This window comes from Pholis gunnellus (assembly GCF_910591455.1).
Source record: "Pholis gunnellus genome assembly, chromosome: 7".
NCBI lineage: Eukaryota > Metazoa > Chordata > Actinopteri > Perciformes > Pholidae > Pholis > Pholis gunnellus.
In genome coordinates, this window is record NC_136533.1 from 8,470,651 (window position 1) to 8,491,716 (window position 21,066).

The following is a 21,066-nucleotide window of genomic DNA, read 5'->3' on the forward strand; positions in this document are numbered from 1 at the left end:
GTCAAGGTCCACCTTGTGCATGCTTTGCTATCGTCACTTTTACATTCCAGGTAAAACAACGCATGCGATTGTGAACGGCCTTCATCCCGTGTTATTTCCCCCCCTCTGACCACCGTTGATGCCGTTTGTTGTGTCCTCCGCTTTCCACGGACATCACTGTGTTTTCATGCGTGTAAGCAGTCGGTGGAGAGCTGTGTCAGTGCATGGTGTTTTACGCTGGAGGGAAACGCAATCCATCACAGCCGGGGCTGTTACCCAGGTGCCTCAGCGAAGCCTTGCACAGTCATCTCATCTCACCTTCCGCTCTTTTATGACCGGCAGCTTGGGGAAGGGCCTTCAAACTACCTTCCCTTGAAAAATACACTCCTACCTTTACAACAGGAGTTACAGAGATAAATAAATGCACTGGGTATGTCTGAATGCAATGTGTGCCTGCAGTAGTTATTTTTCAGAATTTGCCTCAATCAAGCCAATTACCTTGGGAGTTGAGCAGCGAAGGTGCATTATCAGTCCAGATCTCTGTTTGAGTAATGAAACAGCTGTAAGTACGAATTATCGACTTAATATCCGCCCGTCTCCTCTCCCTGAGATGATCCACAAGCTGTGAGGGAAACAGCAGGTTTGCTCAGATCACAATCAGCTAATCTTCATATAATTAGGAGGCAAGATGCAGCGAGGTTTCAGTGATGAGTTTTAATTACATACACTCTCAAACAGTCTTCACACATAATCAACAGAACAGTGGAATTATAACCTGGGCAAAATCTGCACCCACGTTACCTCAGGTCCTCTGGGAGTGACCGATACATTGCTGTATCCGTTATACAGTACTTGACCAGGTTAGGCATGAATGTCTGAAGTGAATTTTTTTTTTTTAGCTGTACATGTTATTAAGATCATTTGAAACCATGACAAATCAATCAAGCATCAATCTGTTTTAAACCAGTCCCTCAGCTATGACCTGCGTGATTTCAACATACGTCACAGCACCGCAGTGTGCGGGCTGACACACAGCACAACGAGGCTTTATAGAGGAGAGGCAGCAGAGGGAAAGAGGGCACACTGAAGACGGAGCAGACAAAAGTGCATCGCCCTCGGGGAATCCATAAAACCAAACAATCAAGCACATGAGGATAAAAGAGTTTGAAACAAGTGAACTTAAAATACTCCCGAGGCTAAAATAACGCAAACGTTACATCCTTATGCCAGCATGCCTCCATTTATATTCATCTGCTATTCCTATTTATTCATAATTACAGGCATTTTAGAAAATAAATATTGAGGTAAATCTTTGCAACAAACACTTTGTTTCCCCCCCCCCCCCACTAGATATTTACTTTTCTTAGTGTAAAATCTTAAATACAACATGCATTTACATAGAACTACGCGATACTGTAATGCCTGAAGTGGACCCTCATGATCTACCAAATGTTACTGCTATCAGTATACCATTACACAGGTGACCAGTAGCCTCTTTGTTAAGAAGTGCACATCTTAGTCAGTACATTTCAGAATTGTCACTTGCATTTAGTGCTCAAATAGAGACATCTACAAAAATAAAAAGGATTTCTCTTTTTTGTTAGCACTTGTTACAGTATTGGTGTTTTACTGTGTCACAGATCTGCAGCTTAACAAATACACTATATCCCAACTACACGTTAAGTACAAACACAAGTCTGTGAGGACATACTGGCTGTCACAACATCTTTAAAGGAAAAACAAGTGGCTCAAAAGTTCTCACTTGGTAAAACAGTCGGTTACTGGCTACTGTAGAACTTAACAGTATTCTGTCTATTTTGGGAAACATGTTTACTGGCTTTCTTGACAAAAGTTAGATGAGAAGATGGATACCATTCTCATCGTTACGAGACATCAATCTTCTCGCCTGATTTTGGGCAAGAAAGCAAACAAGAATATTTCCTAAAATGTTGAACTATTCCTTTAAGGATACGAGCTGCATTGGCTAGCTGACAGTGAATCCCTATTTAGGGAATTCCAAAACTTACATGTCATTTGACAAATTTCCTTTAATGCAACAGAGTGCCAAGTCCAGTGCTGCCAACCACAATGACAACCAGACACAATTAAAGTGTTTGGCCTGTTGGACACATCACCTACTTGTGCGTTTTTAAAAGCTACAGGTCAACAACTACGACACACCGATGAGGGAAACATGACCTATTCTAGGCTATTTAGAATAAGAGGAGAGTTTCCGTGTGAGGTAAAGGTGGCTTGTGTTAGAGCTTCGACGTTTTAAAGTTATACATGTCGGCCCTGAGCCTGGCCCACTCCGTCATCGTCTGGACTGAGCTTTTCTCTCGGGTGAGGATGCGAGCGACCTTCTGCAGCTTCTCCTCGTTCCTCTCCAGATATCGGAGGCCGTCGGCCTGCAGCAGGTCCAGCTTCTCGTGGCGGTTCTCGTCCATGGAGATGTCTTCGTTCATGAAGGGGTTGAAGCGGAAATAAGCATCGCGAGGGAGGAAGGCGTCGAGCATGGCGTGAACCTCTGGAGGGAGGAAGGAAGAGAGGTGAGGGTGAGGTCGCAGACGAAGCCTACATGACAACTTACATAAACACACAATTAGTGTTTCCTAATAGTCTCAGTCTGTGCAAACATTCAAATATTGTGTTAAGAGTGAGAACGGGCGTGTAAAGTCGAAACTCGCCCGTCGGAGTCCTGACAGCAGTTCATGCGATACAGAGTAAAGCACTCGGGGCTGAGAGTGTGCGGTAATACCGAGTGGAAACGTCTGGCGTGTCTGTCATGGTTGTTTTCAAATTATATGTCTGAGAGGTTTAAAATCAACAACATGCAAATCCATATAAACAGGCAGCGAGCAGCAATAACAGGAGAATGTGCCTGAAGGATCCGAAAAGGTGACGGAGGTTGTTTCCATCCGTGTTCCCACAGTAGTGCAGACGTCCGGACACGCATTCAGTCAGAACTAGCTGAAAACTGCATTTTACTTAAAAGGTTATATGGAGAGTGTTATAGACTTTCTTGTGTTTTTATATCCAGTTATGTGTATGTATTATGGAGGCATTACCACATTTTATACACTGAGTAAGTCTATTTACAACATTCCTGAGATGAGGCAAGCCGTCTTGTTGAATAGATACTATATGGATAAAAGGTACAATGTGTAAAACGTGGCTAACTACGTGCTCCAAACAAATAGGCTATGACTGGCTCAGTACGACCTAAATGTACAGTCACAAGTTATCAAATAAAAAGCCAACGACTAACTAAAAGAACACTGCTATCTTGTAATTTGTACGCGTTAGCCATCTTTGTGCCACTGACCAGAGGCTGTACGGTACGCGATGGTTTATCTATTGGACTAAATCCAAAGTGTCGGAAATGTGAAACTCCACCCGCACCTCCGTCTGGACCTCCCCGCGGCCGGGAGACCACCCAGCCAGGAGGAGAGCGTTCTGCACTGAGCAGCTGCGGGAGGCGGACCACTAAGCCAGTTGTTTCTAAACTGCAGCTCCATCTCATGGAGAAGCTCATTTGTGGCATGCTCAACGTGACGGAGTGAGTTAGTTAGTGAGTACAAGCCAGTTTCATCGGGAGCTGTTTACACCCAACACCCCATTAGACCAGCCTCATCCGTCTACAACAACAAGCCGAGCTCCACTGATGCACCTAAGACAAAGCAGGAGGCTTAAGAACACCGAGGCAGCAGGGACGCTTTGGAGAAAGAGGAAATATGTGATAAACACTCTTTGCTAATCTGCGGTTTCTAAATAACAAAGCCCGTCGGAGAGCTTAATCCCAAATGCAGGAGGAACAAGCGCGGAAAAGCATCTAGGTCACCCACTGCAGCGCCGCAGCAGCAACAGGGAGGGGACCGAGCCAAATTTAGGCACAGCAGAGGTGCCCATGTCCAGAGGTGATAAGGAGACAGAAGAGGTTGCCACTGCGGAGAGCCACAATGGGACGCGTCCAGAACTGAGTCAACCTGCAGTGCAGTATTTTCTACACTGGTGACATCAAAGCCCAATTCCTCCTCGCACAAACTAGAATCAAAATGTACAGAGACTTGACTGAATGATTCCCTGTATCAATTTAACCTTCTTAGGTTGACCTTTAACATGAAGATAACAGCACTGCACACACTTCACAATAGATGGCATGCAACATTAGTTTGGCTTATCCCCGTTTTGCCCGTGTTCAACCATATGTAACACTTTTTCTTTTTTTGCTGTAGTGTTTAAAGTTGTTATTTGTGAGTGATCGGCGTAGCTACGCTGGTGACGCAGCTTTCCAACACGGAAACATTGTTGTTCTCCTCCAGAGCGCTCTTAGTAGCAGCACAGATTCTGCTCAGCACAAAATGTATAATGGATCCTACACGTCCCAGAATGCACTTTTTAAATTTGAATATTCGGGTGCCCGACTCTAAATGACGTGACGCATCGTTAGCGTTGTGCAGTGACGGTCACTTACCCTCGGTGTCCGTGGCGCTGCTGATGACATTGGTGAGTTTGGTTTTGAGGCTCGTGTAGGTGGTGCTGTTCTTGCCGGGAGTTTCAAAGCGGCCCGTACCGAGTGACACCACGCACTCCAGGGGAGAGTTGGGCCACAAGCACTTACACTCATGGATAGCCAGCGCTGTGGGGTTGTTAATCAGCAGACCTCCGTCCTGTGCACACAACACAAGAGCTGTCATGTTAGAGAACTCATTTACTCACCGTGAATGTTTTCTTTCTTTGTGTGCCAAGACCACAGTCAGCAAAACCAATTAATTGGCATTTGAAACCTCAAACTCTTTCATGGATTTCAACAGTCAATAGATGACATTTTTGAGGAACATCTGACGAAACAAAAAGAGCGGATCGATGTGCAGTTCCAGAGCTGCTTCTAAAAAGTCTACAACGCACAGAGCTAAATTGCTTTCTCCCCCCCTCTTCACTCACAGTTACAGTGAGACTGGCTTTGATATCGAACAACCGCCCAGGATCCATAGTCTACCCAAGGCAATAAAAGTGTAGGGGGGGGGGGGGGGCGACGACGACTGACACTGTGGGGATTGTTGAATAGACATGAGGCTGAGGGGCCGCAGGGCTGTAGGCTGACAGCGGGATCAAACACACAGGGGCCAGTCCTCATTAAAGAGGCCAGGCTGGGGGGTGGGAGCCGCGGGGCCCCCCCAGGTGTCTAGGGACCCACTACGGGGAAGACTGCTTGTTTATGTGACTGTGTGTACGTGCATGTTTGATCGAGAGCTCGCGCCTGCTTACAGTCAATGCATATAATAATGTGGGTACGCGTTAGTGACAGCATATGTCACATGGATTCAAACACAACGGGCCCTGGGGACGAGAGAGAGGGAGGGGACGTCCCGTCTTCTCAGCACACTTCAGTCGTGTCGCAGCCGAACAACATCTGTACAAATCTGTAGCCGCGGACGTCGTGACGGGGAGTTTGAGGGCTGCCTACCAAGGTAAAAAGGTCCGCTTCAGCCGAGGAGCTGAGCTGAGAAATTGTATCATCAATCCAAATACCAGGAAAACACAATTGCAAAAGGGAATTGGTTGTTGTAGTTTGACTGGGGGGCAGACTGGACCAAGTAATAGCTCCCATGATAGAAGACGCTTCGTGAGTCACTTGTGGCTTTAAATAAAGTAGTTCTCTTTAAAAACGTACTGAGCTGCTTTGAAAAATTACAAAGCAAGCCAATAAAGAGAACTAAGCCGGCGTTACATGACAGTCAAACAAGAGTAAAAGTCTAAAGACACACTAACTCGGTTATGATTGACTGAGGCACAGCAGTCGTGAGGGCAATGCTGAGACGCTGATGGAATCGTCTTTAAATCTGTAAGAACTTGGTCATAAACCAAAGATCTGAACTGAAGCTGCAACAATACGTCGATCGACAGAAAATGTATTGGCAACTATTTTATAGTCAAGTAATCATTTTGAATAATCTTTTATGAAAGTGTGCCAAAATTCTCTGGTTCACGATTCTTAAACGTGTAAATGATCTGGTCAGAAAACAACAAGATATTTGAATGGGATTATATTATCGACGTTTTATAAACAAACCAAAAATAATTAAATAAATCAATATTTTTTTTTCAGCTATACGGAAATAAATGAAAACGTTGACCTGCTGGTGGGGCTAAATGAAAGGTCAGGGGAGCATTAAAAGCATCGGGAGTCTGTACCAAATGTTATGACAAGGCATCCAATGATGGTTGAGGCATTTCAACAAAATGTGAATCTTGTGGTGGCACTAAAGGAAAAGTCGAGGATTACCAAAATGATTATCCTTCATCCTTTGAAGGCCATAAATGACAAAAATAGTTGATATTTTAGTCCGAGTGGTGAACATTGCTGGCGTGACTATAAATGTAGAAAATATAAAAAATGACAAAGGCAAATGACTCCAATCCCTCCGAGTCACTCTGTCTGATAGAGGAATGTTCTATGATTCAAAAGACGTTATCTTTATTATAATTAACTGTCTGAATCATTTAAAACCGTATATATAGTTAGTTTTCTGTTTGAGCCGGAGACTCAGAGGGCACCCGTCCCACTGGCTCAGATGGAAGTCACACAAACGAGGGTTTCACTGTCCCACAAAGATGTGAGGAACTGCTGAGGCAGCCGTTTGTCCAAAGCACGTCGTTCTGCACCAGTAGGGTTTCTGGCAGACCAAGAAATGAACGCCGAAAAAAGGGGGAGAACGTGCCTGGATTGCTCTTAAAAGGAGACTTAGAGAGACTTGCGCTGCGGAGAGCACCAGACGAACCCAGCTGGAAACAAAACAACTAAGCACTTTTCTTATCACTCACACCACTGTGAGAGGCTCCATTTTCTGAACTCATCGGCAATTATGGCAGCGGTCTGAGACCAGTCACGGCTTCTTTGTGCCGATAGCTGGGGGGCAACTTTCACAAGCACAGTGGCCGGCCTTGCACGCAGACCCAAGCCATGTAACGTTAGAAGCTAACACTGCACAATGCTCCTGTGAGACCCGGGACTTGAATGCTATAGCTTGTCTCCATTTCACTGCACCTGCTCGGGCAATTCAAAGCACAGTTGAGGCCTTGAAGGAAAGTCGGATTTTCTTTGTGGTGCCACTGGAAGACGGTAGGTAGGGTTTATTTGTGTGTGTGTGTGTGTGTGTGTGTGTGGTGCTCAGAACGTCTTTGAAGAATCAATAATTTAGAAGGTAATTTGCATCTGTCATCTCCCTGCACAGCTGTCGCGAACAAACAAGCTTGCTTGAGGAAGACGGTGTCGGGCTCAATCTACATGAACAGTTGGGCGGATGCTGAAGCTGCAGCGGTAGAGCCGCTATCCACACTTGGCCCGCTGCCACGTTCTCACATAAGGGATTCCTGAGGCCGGGGCATATTCGGACGTGGACTTAGAAACAATGATCTACTTAGGACGAACTGCAAAATGAGCTTTGCATAAAAAACAGCCAAACAAGCTGTCAGTCAAACACGCAGCATGACGCAGAGCGAAAGGTCACTTCCATTTATGTGGATTTAGAGCTGCAACGCTGCTCAAACTGACAATGGCTCGATCTCACCGCGCATCATTGGATGAATGTCCTCAGAGGGCACCGCCCTGTCAGTCGAGACCATCCCACGAAAGGTTTAACCTCAGTCTGAGAGGAAACTGAATTCAGAGTTTGAATAATGCCTTCCTGGAAGGCTTAATGATTTCCTTCGACAGCGCTCCTTGATTCCGGCAGAGCCCATTTGTTGATACTCCAGAGGATCACAGCTCCTCTGGCCTCGCCTTTGCCCTTCAGGGTCTAACGGCTGATTCACAAATCAGCTCCTCATTTCCCAGCAGCTCAAAAAAAAAAAGCCACTTCTCAACTAATTAGAGCTCCTGCACTTCCTACGGCCAATTAAACTGAAATAAGGGCCGTTAAAACGAAACCGTTCTTGCAGCGTATTCTGAAATAAAAACTGCAGAGACGATACGGGTGTGATAAATAAACAAAATTAAGACGTGTGCACGATTTACAGGTCCCTCGCTTTGCTGTTTGAAATTCCTCAGCAGTCATTAACTTTTTGGGGGGCTTATCTTCATTGTGCCAGTTGAAGCTGTCTTGGAGAGTGATTTGAATAGGAAAGAGGTGCTATCGTCAGGATCAGTAAAAGTCATTTCACGCCCCAGTGTATGTCAGCTCCCATTAGCTGGGACAGCAAACTTCCTCCTCTTCATTCAGCCTGTGCATCTCTGCCTCTCTAACCCGTGGGTGCGCTTCAATGGCGTCTCGTGCGAGCGGCATTACGAGCAGCCACGACGCAGGAGAGAACAGAGGGCCTGCTCACGTCTTAAACGAGGTGAGCCTTCCACGAACATCTGGTGGTGGCGCAGCGTTCACATCACAGTCCCGATGAGCAGCTGTAGCCATTAAAACTTCTTCTTTGGCTTTCTTTGACAGGGCTGGACCGAGGGGGCACCGAGCTCTGTCATGATTCATCACGAGGCTCCCTTCTTTCAAATGATTCATTAGGGAAGCGTTACATAAGTGGTGGACATCTGATCATGCCTGTGACAATGACCAGACTGTTTTCCAGAGACGGTCATTCAATCGATGAAGTAGGTTATTAGGCTGCTATAAAAAAAAGAAAAGCGAGCTTTCTCTGTTACTCAATATGTAATCAACAAAATAAGTCTGCTCATTGAGTAAAATGAATGGCCTAAATGGCATCCAATCCACACAAAGGCCACCATTGTCCACAGTGAGGATGAGAATGACAAGATGGTCGGTGTGTTGAGTGCCACTCTTAAGGTCAAGTCAGAGGTCTTCATGCCCTATTATGCAATTATGCCGACCAGTTCTCCGCTTCGCCTTTTTTGCTTTATGGGCCTCAAAAGGGTCACATTGATGCTGTCAACAGAGGAGAGACCCGTCTGTGTGTGTGTGTGTGTGTGTGCGCCAACTTTGCCCCCCGGCAGGCAAAGAAATTAAGATCTACGGTTCACGGTTACCTTTTCCCACACATTCGGTGAATACGTGACCACACATGTACACCCGGAATTGAACCAATGAATCATCCCTGCAGACTGCGGCCATTCAGATTTAACTGTGACACTTCCTTCAGTGATATAAATGGCTGCAGATTTACTCAGTCTAGATTCCCCCTCGAGGCTTTACGTATATATTTAGACAACTTCATATTAGACGGCATCATTTTTCTGTCCATCACCGACTGAGCAATTTAAAGCTAATCTCCCTGCTGTACACAGGAGATGTGAGGGAGCACAAGCACTTGCATACCAATACAACGGGAAGCGAGGCTCAAAGCTGCGATGTATTCCAAAGTGTGGTGCACTGTGAGAAGACAAGGGGGTTCGAGACGGAGAGGCTCAGTCAAGATAATCAGTGAACTGACCTAATCCCCAAACAAGTGTGGCAGTGCAATCAAGTGTTTGTGCACGAGCGAAACAACAGAACAAAAAGAGCAGTCAGTGGAGGAAACAAAAGTGATAATGAGAGAATCCGTGTGTGCGCGTTTATACTCGAGGGACAAAGATCCCCGAGTCTGTCTGGGAGGAGGAAGCAGTCTGCAGAAGGGCTCAAAAAGTCTGAGCTCCATCCTCCAACAGCCTCCAGGCCGAGCTGAGCTCTCGGGGCTTAACACAGGAGGAGAAGACTGGGATGAGGAAGTGGCTAAAAAGCTCAGATTCATACTCTTTGTCACCTCCCCTGAATCCACCACCTCTCCTCCCCTCCGCCTCATCTGAGAAGCACTGCGGTGCTGAGCAGGTAATCCATGACCAATAAACCCACCTCCAGTGGCCTTTACGGGGGAAATAAGAACAGAAAAAGGTGATCCAAAAGGTTAGGATTTTTGTGCGACCGTATGCCACTTTCTCCTCTTTCCTCCCACAGAATCATAACAGTCTGAGTTCCTTAGCCAAAGCTGCCACATTTAATGACTTCTTAGACACAAATTTATGTCTCATTCCCTCCGTCGTCTTTTAGCAACAAGAAATATACGGCGGTGCCGATGTGCCCCAGCACCATCTCAGGCTGTGTGAAGCCTTTCTGCTGACTGTTCTGCCACGTTAGGTCTCTCAAGAGCTCACGCTCCGGCGGTGGCCAACTGATGCCATGCCTCCCATCAAATGCTGGCAGAGGTGGGTACGAAACGTGCTCCCCATTCCTCCTCAGCACTTCAGGAGACGCCATGGCAACAAGGACGGAAGAAATTGGGCCCTCCTCGCCATTCCACGCATGCCCTGGCATCCATTGTGAAACGTCTGAAGTCTTCTGTGTTCTTAAGAGCAGAGATAACCGAGAGAGCTTTAATGTGGAACCTCCCTCCCTTCATCTCCTCCATTTTATTCCCCACTCTTCTCCCCTTGTTCCCCCTCACTAACGCTGCGCTAGCAACTGTGAGGCTTTGATAACACCACGGCCGCTCTGCTTCAAAAGGTCTTGCTCCAAGTTACAATCCCCCCCCCCCCGGCACGTTACCAGTCTGAATCTAAATTTCTGGCTCCGTCAGATTTCAATTTGCAGAAATCACAAAAACGTCAACAAACAAACCAAACTTTTTTTGAAACGCTGCTCGAGGATTCCAGCGTCGGTTCGGCACACGGCACAGCGACTGTCCGGCTCTCACCGAACAAAAGGGGTGATTGTTTAGCGCTTGAATTAAGTGGAAAACTCTGTGGGCGTTTGTGGAAAAAGGAGCGAGATGACTCTCTCTCTAGGGAATCCTGACATCACACAGACAGCACCTTATGCTCATGGCTGGTTTCAGAGGCTCTAGCAGCCAATAAATAAAGCCAAAAGACTGGGCGGCGTTTTGAAGCTGGCGAGGTTCACGCGGAGAGTAAAGTAGCTGACAGCAGTGAGAAGATGTATATTAGAAGGAACTTATTAGAAATGCTGTCCTTTGGCTTTATTCTAGATTACACTGTCTAATAATGTTTAACAGCTCATTCAAACGTACATTGTAAAAGAGGCCGTTGCCCCGTTTTTATGTGGATGTACAATCAGTGCTGCTAAATGGAGTCGATATGAAGATGTATTAGGAAGAGGCGATGAATTCCTCGGTGCGTGTCATATTGATCGAGAAAGTAGAGAATCTTGCATCCAGCGGCATCCTTTGACGTGACAGTGATGTAGCTGGTGGTAAGGAAGAACTAATACTACTACTTCAGCGCCTGGGCCCTAAATAAAGTTACAAAAATAAACTGAATTTCCTTTTCTTTGCTTGCATTGCAAACTAGTTTTGTTTCCATCAGTGAGAATGGGCATCCCAAAACATGAGTGCAGAGGACATTATGGACGAGGACACGTTCTATAGAGTTTTGGCTGACTCGGACAATCAGTCATATTCGTTCAAGCTAGAATATACGACCGGAGAAATGCAGTTACAGCGAGAGAGGAAAGGACCGGCAGGGACCCTCCAGAACCTGAGCTGATGCCAACAGAAACTCAATCATTCTGCTGCAATAAATGTCAGCGAGTGCAGTTTTTTTGCAGGACGCCGTCGCTGACACCAACCCAGCGAGTGTGTGTGTGTGTGTGTGTGTTACTATGCATGAAAGTTTTACACCTCACATGGACGGAGGTGTGCCAGAGACTTTAGGAGAATATCTCTTTATAAATTAAATTTCTCACAAACGGCTAATAGAGACACAAAGGATGCTTCTGTAAGCTTAGATTAAGACAGCTTTTTGTAATTTCTAGATTGTTTTCCTTTAATTCGACATTGTTATGAAATACTTTTCACTGAAGACGATCTTAAATGATGAAATCAAGATGCTTTATCTTTGTTGGCTACGGCTGGCAGAAGCAGAAGTTGTGGATGTTGAAGAAGCTGTAAAGATTTAAACAGGACATTTTGTTTCAGGAGGCACAAATAAGGAGAACACTCCCACCTCCTTTCACCTGATATGGAAAGTTGAACGTATGCATTCATATAAAACAGCCAACTGAACGTTTTTCAATATGTAGAGGTTGATAGTCCAATATTAATAATAATGTTGTGTTGTTCAAAACTCTTTGGAAGAGCAAAGCACAGCTCAACAAATGCTGTTCCAAAAACAAAACAAAGGGACAGAAAGTGGAACAAATGAGCAAAAGAACAAATCACGCAGGAATTGCCTGTGAAGGCAAAACTTAAAAATATTCTCTGTATTTTCACTCGCCTGAGAAAAACATGAGCAGAGCAAAATCAGAAGCTTTCGTTCTAGAATTCAGTTTTTTCCATCAGGATTTCTCTTTTGACAGAAACTAAATTATAATATAACATAAAAACAGATTTCACGAGGCATGTATTAAATATATTTAACTAATGAGGTTGTCAAATCCTCCCACAGTAAGAGGCTTCCTGCTAACAAACTAACAAGAGTTTGGAATAACTGTCATTTGTCTTCATTGTCCGTCTTTTCGTTCTAACGAGGCCGATGTGGGATTCAGTAGTGTGTGATGAATGCAGCGCTGCGTTGGACTAATGTATGCAGCCTCTCAAGAGCTGGCTGGGATGCTGCTCGACGCCAAGCTGAGGAAATCTCCCACCACAGGTGGGTTTTCATCAACCAGTCTCTTTCATTCTCTGCCCCTGAACTTCCCCAGTCACCTACACAACTGACGCAGCTTCCAATTAAGAGTGTGGGAGCGCGGCGGCACGGGATATTGCCTTTGATGCAAACACATGCTCATTCACGTGTGCTGCTTCGGTCTTTACCCCCCCCCCACAATCTTTGTTTTGAATGTCGATTGAAGGAGACATTGAAATCTGGATGTGACGGGTCAAACACTGGCTACATCCACTGAATACTCAAACAGAAGTCAAGCATTAAGACTTGCATCTATGTTTTCCTGTTTGCTTATTTTCCCGCCCATCTTCTTTCGTTTATCTTCTGCTTTGAACTGTTTTCTAAGATTCTAGAGGCCTCTGCTCGTGTGCTTTGTCGGTCCTGACTAAGCCCTTACTGAAAAGGTTAAAGGCAAACTGAGCAGCCATACGTATTGATTAGTAAACCGGTGGAGTGGGGCAGTGGTTTGCCATGTCACGGATGGCTAATGCATACCTGTTTAGCGGTGATGGATGTGAGTGCGTCTCCCTGCGACTCACTCTCCCGGTAAGATGTAACTGAATGGAAATAAACACGGACAGGAAGGAAATGGAGTTCCTCCCCCCCACTTGCTGTGTGGAGGATTTTTCTCATTAGGCTTCTCAGAAGCCGTCACTCTCCACCATCAACACTGACTATACATGCATTTAAATCCGGCACCCCAACAGTAAGTGCTGGATTATTGTAGCAGGGGACTGCGGGTTAAATTGTCACTACGTGTGTAGATTCATGGTGCGAATGTGAAGCAGAGTGTGAAAGAAGAAAGAAAAAAATAAGCCTTCAAAAAAGGTACAAATGAACGGGAAATATTTCATTTGACAAGCAAAGGTCTTCAGGCTGCGTTCACGGTGGTAGACCGAGGACTTGTTTGTGCATTATTGTCTTCATAGCCAAACAGTTTGGAGGATTAACATGTTATAGAATAGAAAGGTTTGAGAGAGAAAAACATGTGTTTTCACCTGACCAAGTTATATTAATCGGACTGGAAAGAGTGGCAGCCCAAGAAGATCGTGTACATATGCACACAGGGGTACTTTTGTGACTCGACTGTTTACTATGTCATTTTGAAGACATAGTCTTCTTAAAATCAAATCCAATTCTGTATCACAGTGTTGGAAAATTGTGTTAAATAATCATAAGAAAGACAAATCCCAGACACCTATTATGCATATGGACGAGATTCAATAAACTTGTATTTTTGGACAAAATCAAACACCAAACAAAGGACTTAAAGTCCTCTTGACAGAAGGAATTTAAAATAAATTAGGAAAGATCCCACACAATGTTTCAATATAGTTACAATCCAAAAACAGAGATCAAAACCCGACTAGTGCAGCTGTTGTATTGACCCTTAAATGTGTGTATGCCATGTTTGTACGCATGTCTTGGATTGACCTCTTGTAATGTGCCAATTTAAAAACCCTGACCCATCAGCTGTGAGGGCTGCCAAAGAGGAAAAAAATCCCAAAAGATAACATTAAATAGTCATCATGTGCTGTCACTCAGTCCACATGGTCTCTTGGAATTCAAGCTTATGACAACCGTCCTCGATAAAAGCTAAAAGCTTAAAATCTAGATGTGGAGTTTAAATCCACTGAAGTCCTATCATTGTCCCTCGACTGTAACTCGGGAGATAATTCGGGGATAAAATGTATGATTTAATCATCAAGGGTCCTGCCCTGTTGCTGTTGAGAGTGGGACTGACCTGGTGGAGATCATCTCCCAACTTGAACTCCTGGAAATAACCAGGGGCTGCCGACGAGGCACGGATGGCCTGCCAGAGCTGGTGCTGGGAACCCCCCAGGTAGTGGGAGCGCACCCCGGGCAGCAGGTTGTAGTTCCTGAACACGTAAGCCTTGAGAGGAGTGCCGCGGTTCACAATGGTGCTCACCGCTGCCACCTATAGACAGAGGAAATGACACACAACCAGACTCTTCCAGCATGAGGCAGCATTTTACAAAACACAAAATGCAAGCTTCATATCAAGATCGACCTTCTGACAGATCAATTTAATATCATCTCTGCACCCTCACGGGAGTCTGCTGACATATGGATTCCTGGATACCTCCTTATCAACGGTGTCTTATATGGCTTTAGAGTCTATTTTCCTCCCACTTGTCATCGCAGAGATAGGAGCTGTCTTTTAATATATCCCATCAAGGTGAGCAAAAGTCTCACTGGTCAGTGCCCGACAAGAACAAAAGTGAAGAATGTGTGCGGCCGTCTTCTGAAGCTCACCTTGGGGCATTCTGGGTTTCTTGAGGTTTCCACCAGAAGCTGAGAGCCCATTCTCTCTCTGTGGAAGGGAAGATGGGGTTATTGTTTTGGCATTGTAGCATGACTTGTTCCAGATTTCTTTCTGCAAGCTTCACAAAATCCTCCTGCATATCACTTAATGGAGTTTGAAACCATTCTGTGATTGTCATAATTATTTTGGAAAAAAAAAGGACAAATCTACTGCTCGTAAGGTTGTTCGGTTTAGTCTACAACAAGCCATGAAGACTCAACACGAGTGTCGGCAATATTTACAGATGCAGTGGTGGTTTTTATTCTTTAATATCATTTTTACAACCAGCCAATATTTTACAGTTACTTCCATATTGGATGACCCTTGAAATTTGCTTGAGTTAGTTATCCATCACAGTGAACACCATGCCTGCTTTTATGGTTACCCATAATACATTACTGTTGCATGGCAATGCAGTGCAGACATGCAATGCATTATTAACTTTGACAAATATAAAGCGCACCTTTGATGGATATCCTAATTATAGTGAGGTACTTCCAAATCCCTGTGCGTTTAATTTTACTTCCCGTTTTTCCACTTCCAAGACATTTTAACAAACAATTTAACAAAGCACAAGCACCACTCCATGAACGACAGAGGAACGGACCTGAGGATGTTCTCCCAGGCTTCGCTGTCATAGAAAGCATGGTTCCAGCCCATCTTTACAGTACCAACAATGACGTTCTGCTTGAAGACATCTGAACCCAGCTTGCGGTAGAGATCGTCACACTCGTTCAGCGGGATTTGGAACACACCGAGCATGAACCCCAAGATGGCACCTAAAGGGAAAAACACGAGCAAACATTCACAGCGGGTAAACGAACCACACAACAGCATGCTTTTGCAAACAGGAAGTACAAGAGCTTCCCTCTGATGATCCATTCATCATGGCTATTACACTACAAGCAAATACTTCCCCTCCATGATTAAGGATCCCCGACAGGATAAACTAACCCACAACAGTGCTATGAGGGCAGAGATGGGGTGCACCTGAATAATGTGGGGGATCAACCTCGCCAGATGTGGCCCAGATGGGTTTTCTTAAATGTGTGAACATCATTCGATCTAGCAGACGGATTACATTACGCTCTGAAAACATTCACTAAATGTTATAAAGGAAGTGCCTCCAACTGGTGGGGATTAAGACTGAGAAAACTGACGGGAACCGGGGACAAACAGAAACTTCTGGTGGTGATTAAAAGCCACAGTGCTCTGCAAATATTTGTTCAATCTGCTGTGAAATGAAAACAACCAAGCGGCAGGTTAAGACAGGTGGAGGATGGTCCACAGCACCCCCTAGTGGTGAATATGTAAATCCACCTATTAACTATTCCTAAAACCAAATGAGGCAATGCAATTTCATGATGAATATAACTTCCTGATCTATTGAACAGTTTGAAACAGTTTTATCGCGGCCTGACTTGAGTACTAAGCACAGTGGTGTTGGTGGGGAAATTGAGGTCAAAACAAGAGCAGAGCAACAAATGGGTCAGTCTGTGATCAGAGCTGCCCGTCTCACGTGCAATATTGCTCAAATAATCCAGGCACATACAGAGAAGTAGGGCAATAGGACGACGCACCTGTGCTGACACCACAAATATAATCAAACAGCTTGTAAATGGGTTTCCCAGTCAGGGCTTCCAGCTTGTGTAACGTCTGAAGTGCAACAAGTCCCCTGAAAGTACAAAGTGACACACACAAAGAGGTCTAAATGAATAAGATGACGACCACAGCGCACACACACACGGTCTAAACAGTGACAGCTGATTGATTCCCCACTATCATAACAAAGGAAATAAATCATTCACCATTTAACTGAATGTTTCTCAGGAGGACATTTACTTTATTGAAACTGCAAAGAGAAGCATTGAAGCTTTTCAAAACATGGCCGTGACTTCAATAAACGCTATTCAGTTCCTTTTGGAAAAGGTTTGACATCAGTGACTCATATCTTACAATAAACAACAGCAGAGCTGAACTTGTACCTTAACCCTCCTCCATCTATGGACAGGATCCTTATGCCCCGGCCTTTCACGGGTTTATGGTAGCCCACCAGAGCGAGGGCTTCTCTAACTGCCGCCCTCAGGCCTGGATCACTGGCCTGGTTCAGACGCAGCAGACAGGGGATAACCTGCTCCTGATGGACACATAAACATGCATCAGACGTGGAACTGAAACACACAGTCGGTCGTAGAGGATTAACGTTCCCAACACCAGTGAACGGTTTGAAAGGTTAGCGCTCGATAAGTTCCTGACACCATCCCCGATAAGGCAGAGACATACATAAATAAATGCAGCAGTATGTTGTCCGCATGTTCGGTAGTTGTCGAGCTCTGACGTTAAACAGAGAGCAACACGTAACCTGTTGCTACAGCTGACAAACTAACATTTGCCTGGCATGGGAAAAATCCCCAAACACAAGCAGAAGGCCATCATCAATATTATTTACACGCTACGGCTGTTTAGGAATTCATGCCAAACACAACCGGATTATGCAATGTGTAAAAACATGCTGCTGTAAACAACAGGTTTCTTCCATCTCTGATTACAGCCTCGAATACGTTGGTGTGGAGTTAGTCGATACGTATAAATATTACGGAATTCGGTTGGACAACAATATACATTTTAAGCATCACATTTACAAGCATGGCAACAATTTTGTCATGTCTTGTTGCCTTTTTTTTCTAAATGTATGATTCACTTTCTATGTCTATTTAACCTCTTCTGTAGATACATGGACTTGTTTTTACTCTATAATGTATCGTTTTGTTTTATTGTATGTGTCAAATTGACGTGCATTTGACATATAACTTTGCTACCTTCTTGGCACGATCACCAGCACAAAAGAGATTTTTTTCTCAAAAGGATTTTATCTGGTTTAATAATAAAGATCCGGAGCGAGTGCCAAACTTAAGAGGTGCTGCTTTTGACATGTTAGGCAGCATCAGACGCATTCCTGACTCACCTTGACTGCAACACCACTGGTCTCCGGGAACTCCAGCAGATGGTAGCTGAGGTCCTCCACCCTGTTGATGTAGACCCTTACATCCGAGGCCCTGTGGAGAGCCTGAACCAGACCCCGAGTTCGATTGTCCACACTCACCCTGGCAATGATCTGGACAAAAAGAAATGTGCAACTAATTAGGTTCCAGCTTATTATGGCTCATTTAAAAAAAAAAAGGTCAGTCTGAAGAAGACAATCTGCTCGAAACATCCCTTGTAGGTGTTCAAAATAACGGAGCTACAGGCTTTTAATTGTATTTTAAAAAGGAAACTCTCATTTCTATTTACAATACAACACTGTAGCTAATGAATGATGTCACTGTAGTTTCATTTCTTTCTCATGTGACCTCCAAGGCCAAGATGGGAAGCTATCAGTGAGAACATTAACAAATGTCTAACACATCACTTAAATACAATCCCCAATACGCCATCATATCATGAGTTAATCATTAAGTTGATCTCAGAAATCATTCCAAAATAGTGTCAACAAATGTTTACCGTTTTCACTCATTTGAACTAAGTTTAGTTACTTTGGTACAGATTTCATGTCTGCTCCTTGGGTTGAGTGTAACAACATAAACAAAACCCACCAGAATATCACATCCACGATTGATCTACTGTACATCAGCCAAAGTCATGCAGTGTTCTGCTAACACATCATTAGATCACGTTATAAATACTCAGCCCTGCCTCTACATTAAGTGTTGTGTTAATCTTCACAACAGCAGCCTCGGCCTCCATGGTGCACACCTTTTTTGGCCCTCAAACTCCACAAGGGGGTTATTTTTGAATATAGATTCCGAGAACTCAGACAGCACGTCAGCACACTGCACTACCCTGAGACATATAGAGTAGCAAGATCTGATAGAGAGATATATATATAGCAGATACTCAGAACTATGTGATGTTGGAATTGTGTTTCACTTTAGCATAGACCTACCTTCTCTCTTTGAAGTAGTAGTTTTTTGGCTTTCTCCTCTGCAGTCTTCTGCTCCTTACTAATTGTGACCTCAGTCTGTTGGACAGGTGCGTCCTCAGACGTCTTTTCCTCCACTGCAGCACTTTTGTACTCCGCCGTCCTAAACCTGGGAACCAAGGGAGCAATGTAGCTTCCTACGAAGGCTTGTACGGTGGGAGCCGAGTAGGATAGGTAGTGTCCTAAGCCCTTCTTCGTGGAAGGCTGGGTAACCGGAGCAGCGGAGACTGTTTTACCAGGCACTGGCACGAGATCACTGGTTTGTTGACCCCGAGAGGAAGCAGAGGGAGAGTAAACACTGTCCACTTTCTTGTCGTTTGTACTGCTGCCAAAGTAGGAGTTGATGTGATGGGCCAGGTAGCTGTAAGTCTCATCCAGGCTGACGGAAATGGTGCTGGGATGGAAAAGTGCCGTGGTTTGTTCGGAAGTGGAGCCCTTGCTCTCAGGATCACTCGGTGAAGGTTTTGGCTCCTTTTGCTTCCTGGCAGAAGTGGCTTTGACAGCGGGAACAATGCGTCTCAGCCGTTTCTCCTTAAGTTCCCCCACAGTCACAAGTGTGGCAGCGACGGTCGCTTGGGCAGGGTTGTGAGAATGTGTGGCGGTAGTGGCATTTGCATCAAGTGTAGTGGCAGAGGTAGGAATAGAAAGTATGGCAGAAGATGAGCTAGATGTAGGTTGATGTGGAGTAGATGTAGAAAGGGGAGCAGGACTAGGTGGGACTGCGCTCTCCTCTGCTTTCGGGGCCGACTCAACACTTGCCTCAGCCTCTTTCCCACCTCTGAAAGCATTTGGCTTGAGTTTGGCGATTTTGGAGAGGAGTTCTGCGTGTGTCCCACTCACAGCTTTAGAAACCGTGTCCAGTGTGTTCCTGACCCGCGACATCTGTTGGCTCAGACCAGCAGACCACCGTGAGGCTGAAGCGTTCAGGTACAAGGTGCTGGTGTGGAGTCCGAGCCGTTGTCTCACCTGGTGAGCTTTACAGATCCATCCCTTTCGCCCAGGGATCCTGAGGTGGTGGACGTGCCTCCTGCTGAGATAGCCAACCTTGTAGCCACAGGGTTGTTGTACATGGACCCTGCAGTGAGAGGCACCAGACAAGGGGATTGATGCTGCTGACTTGCGGGCGTGAGTTCGCCACGAATGAAACGCTCTGCTTAACTTGACCCAGGTTTTTGGAGCCCATTTATGACTCATTCTTCCTGGTCACAAGAGTTTGTGACATCAACATCTATGCTCTCCCTTTTCAGTAACCTGGTGACAAACAATAATAAAAAAGATTATGGATAAATGAAAGAGAATAGACGTGAGAAGGAAAATTAAAACATGACATGAGATGGAATAACTGCTCCTAAAACTGGCCTCTGAGAATTGCTGTTTTCTTAAGTAGTAAAATCTCCAGAGAGGATGACAAAATAGCTAATATCTAACGTTACTCACCATAACATAGTTCAACAGCAGCCAGTTAGCTGTTAGCTCCACTATCGCTGCTAGCTAACTCAAGCAGCATTCATAAAGGCAACACAAAACATAACAAACCATACCTGTTTATGTCACCGTATCATAGAAGCCGGAACTCCTGTTATATTCTCATTGAGTCGCCAACCTTCGTTAACGTGTACACAAAAGTATTACAACGTAAGTTACGGCAACACACGGTCACTCGACCTGGCACAACATCCACAATGACGTGCGGAGTCAGTCAAATGAAAAACAATGATCACGTGACACTCGCTGTGCTCTGCAATTGGCTGGCTGTTAGTCGGCCCCTTAAATGGAGTGTGTTGATTGGTTGAGGAGGTTCTCCCTTCCGTTGACTGTAGCAGAGGTTCCATTTATGAGAGTAAGCCGGGCGTCTCCCGGGGTAGGCCATGGAGAGGGTGGAGTCAGCATCAAATAATAAAAATGGAGCCCCACTCTTTTATGTATCACGCGGGATACGTATATGACCAAATTGAGCGCCACGCAGACTTCTGGAAACGTGGTGACATGTGTTACAATGTTATGTGGTGCTTAAATATGCCTCAAAACTCTATTATATATACACTATGTATAGTAAAATGTTCAGACGTAGTTGGTAGTAGTAGCAGTTAGTAATACTATCCATTTAAAACAGCACATAACTGCTGTAAACACTCACAACAACAGCATCAAGGTCACTATCGGACAGTTGAAGGGGGACAGTACCGGCATTGGCCGACAGAGGGCAGTAGAGTACCAACGCTA

The 21,066-nt window shown here is 45.0% G+C and overlaps 1 protein-coding gene across 1 annotated transcript; it reads right to left on the reverse strand.

The window, feature by feature from the left end:
• Window positions 1–1,353: 1,353 nt before the first annotated feature.
• LOC306698176 (calcium-independent phospholipase A2-gamma) lies at window positions 1,354–20,469 on the reverse strand. Its single transcript, XM_079162385.1, has 10 exons — window positions 20,385–20,469; window positions 18,808–20,094; window positions 17,830–17,979; window positions 16,850–17,001; window positions 16,445–16,539; window positions 15,472–15,643; window positions 14,816–14,873; window positions 14,283–14,477; window positions 4,454–4,649; window positions 1,354–2,506 (listed from the first exon to the last, which is right to left on the reverse strand). Exons 2-10 carry the CDS (start codon window positions 20,035–20,037, stop codon window positions 2,238–2,240), a joined length of 2,517 nt encoding a protein of 838 aa, XP_079018511.1. The 5' UTR covers window positions 20,038–20,094; window positions 20,385–20,469; the 3' UTR covers window positions 1,354–2,237.
• Window positions 20,470–21,066: the final 597 nt, after the last annotated feature.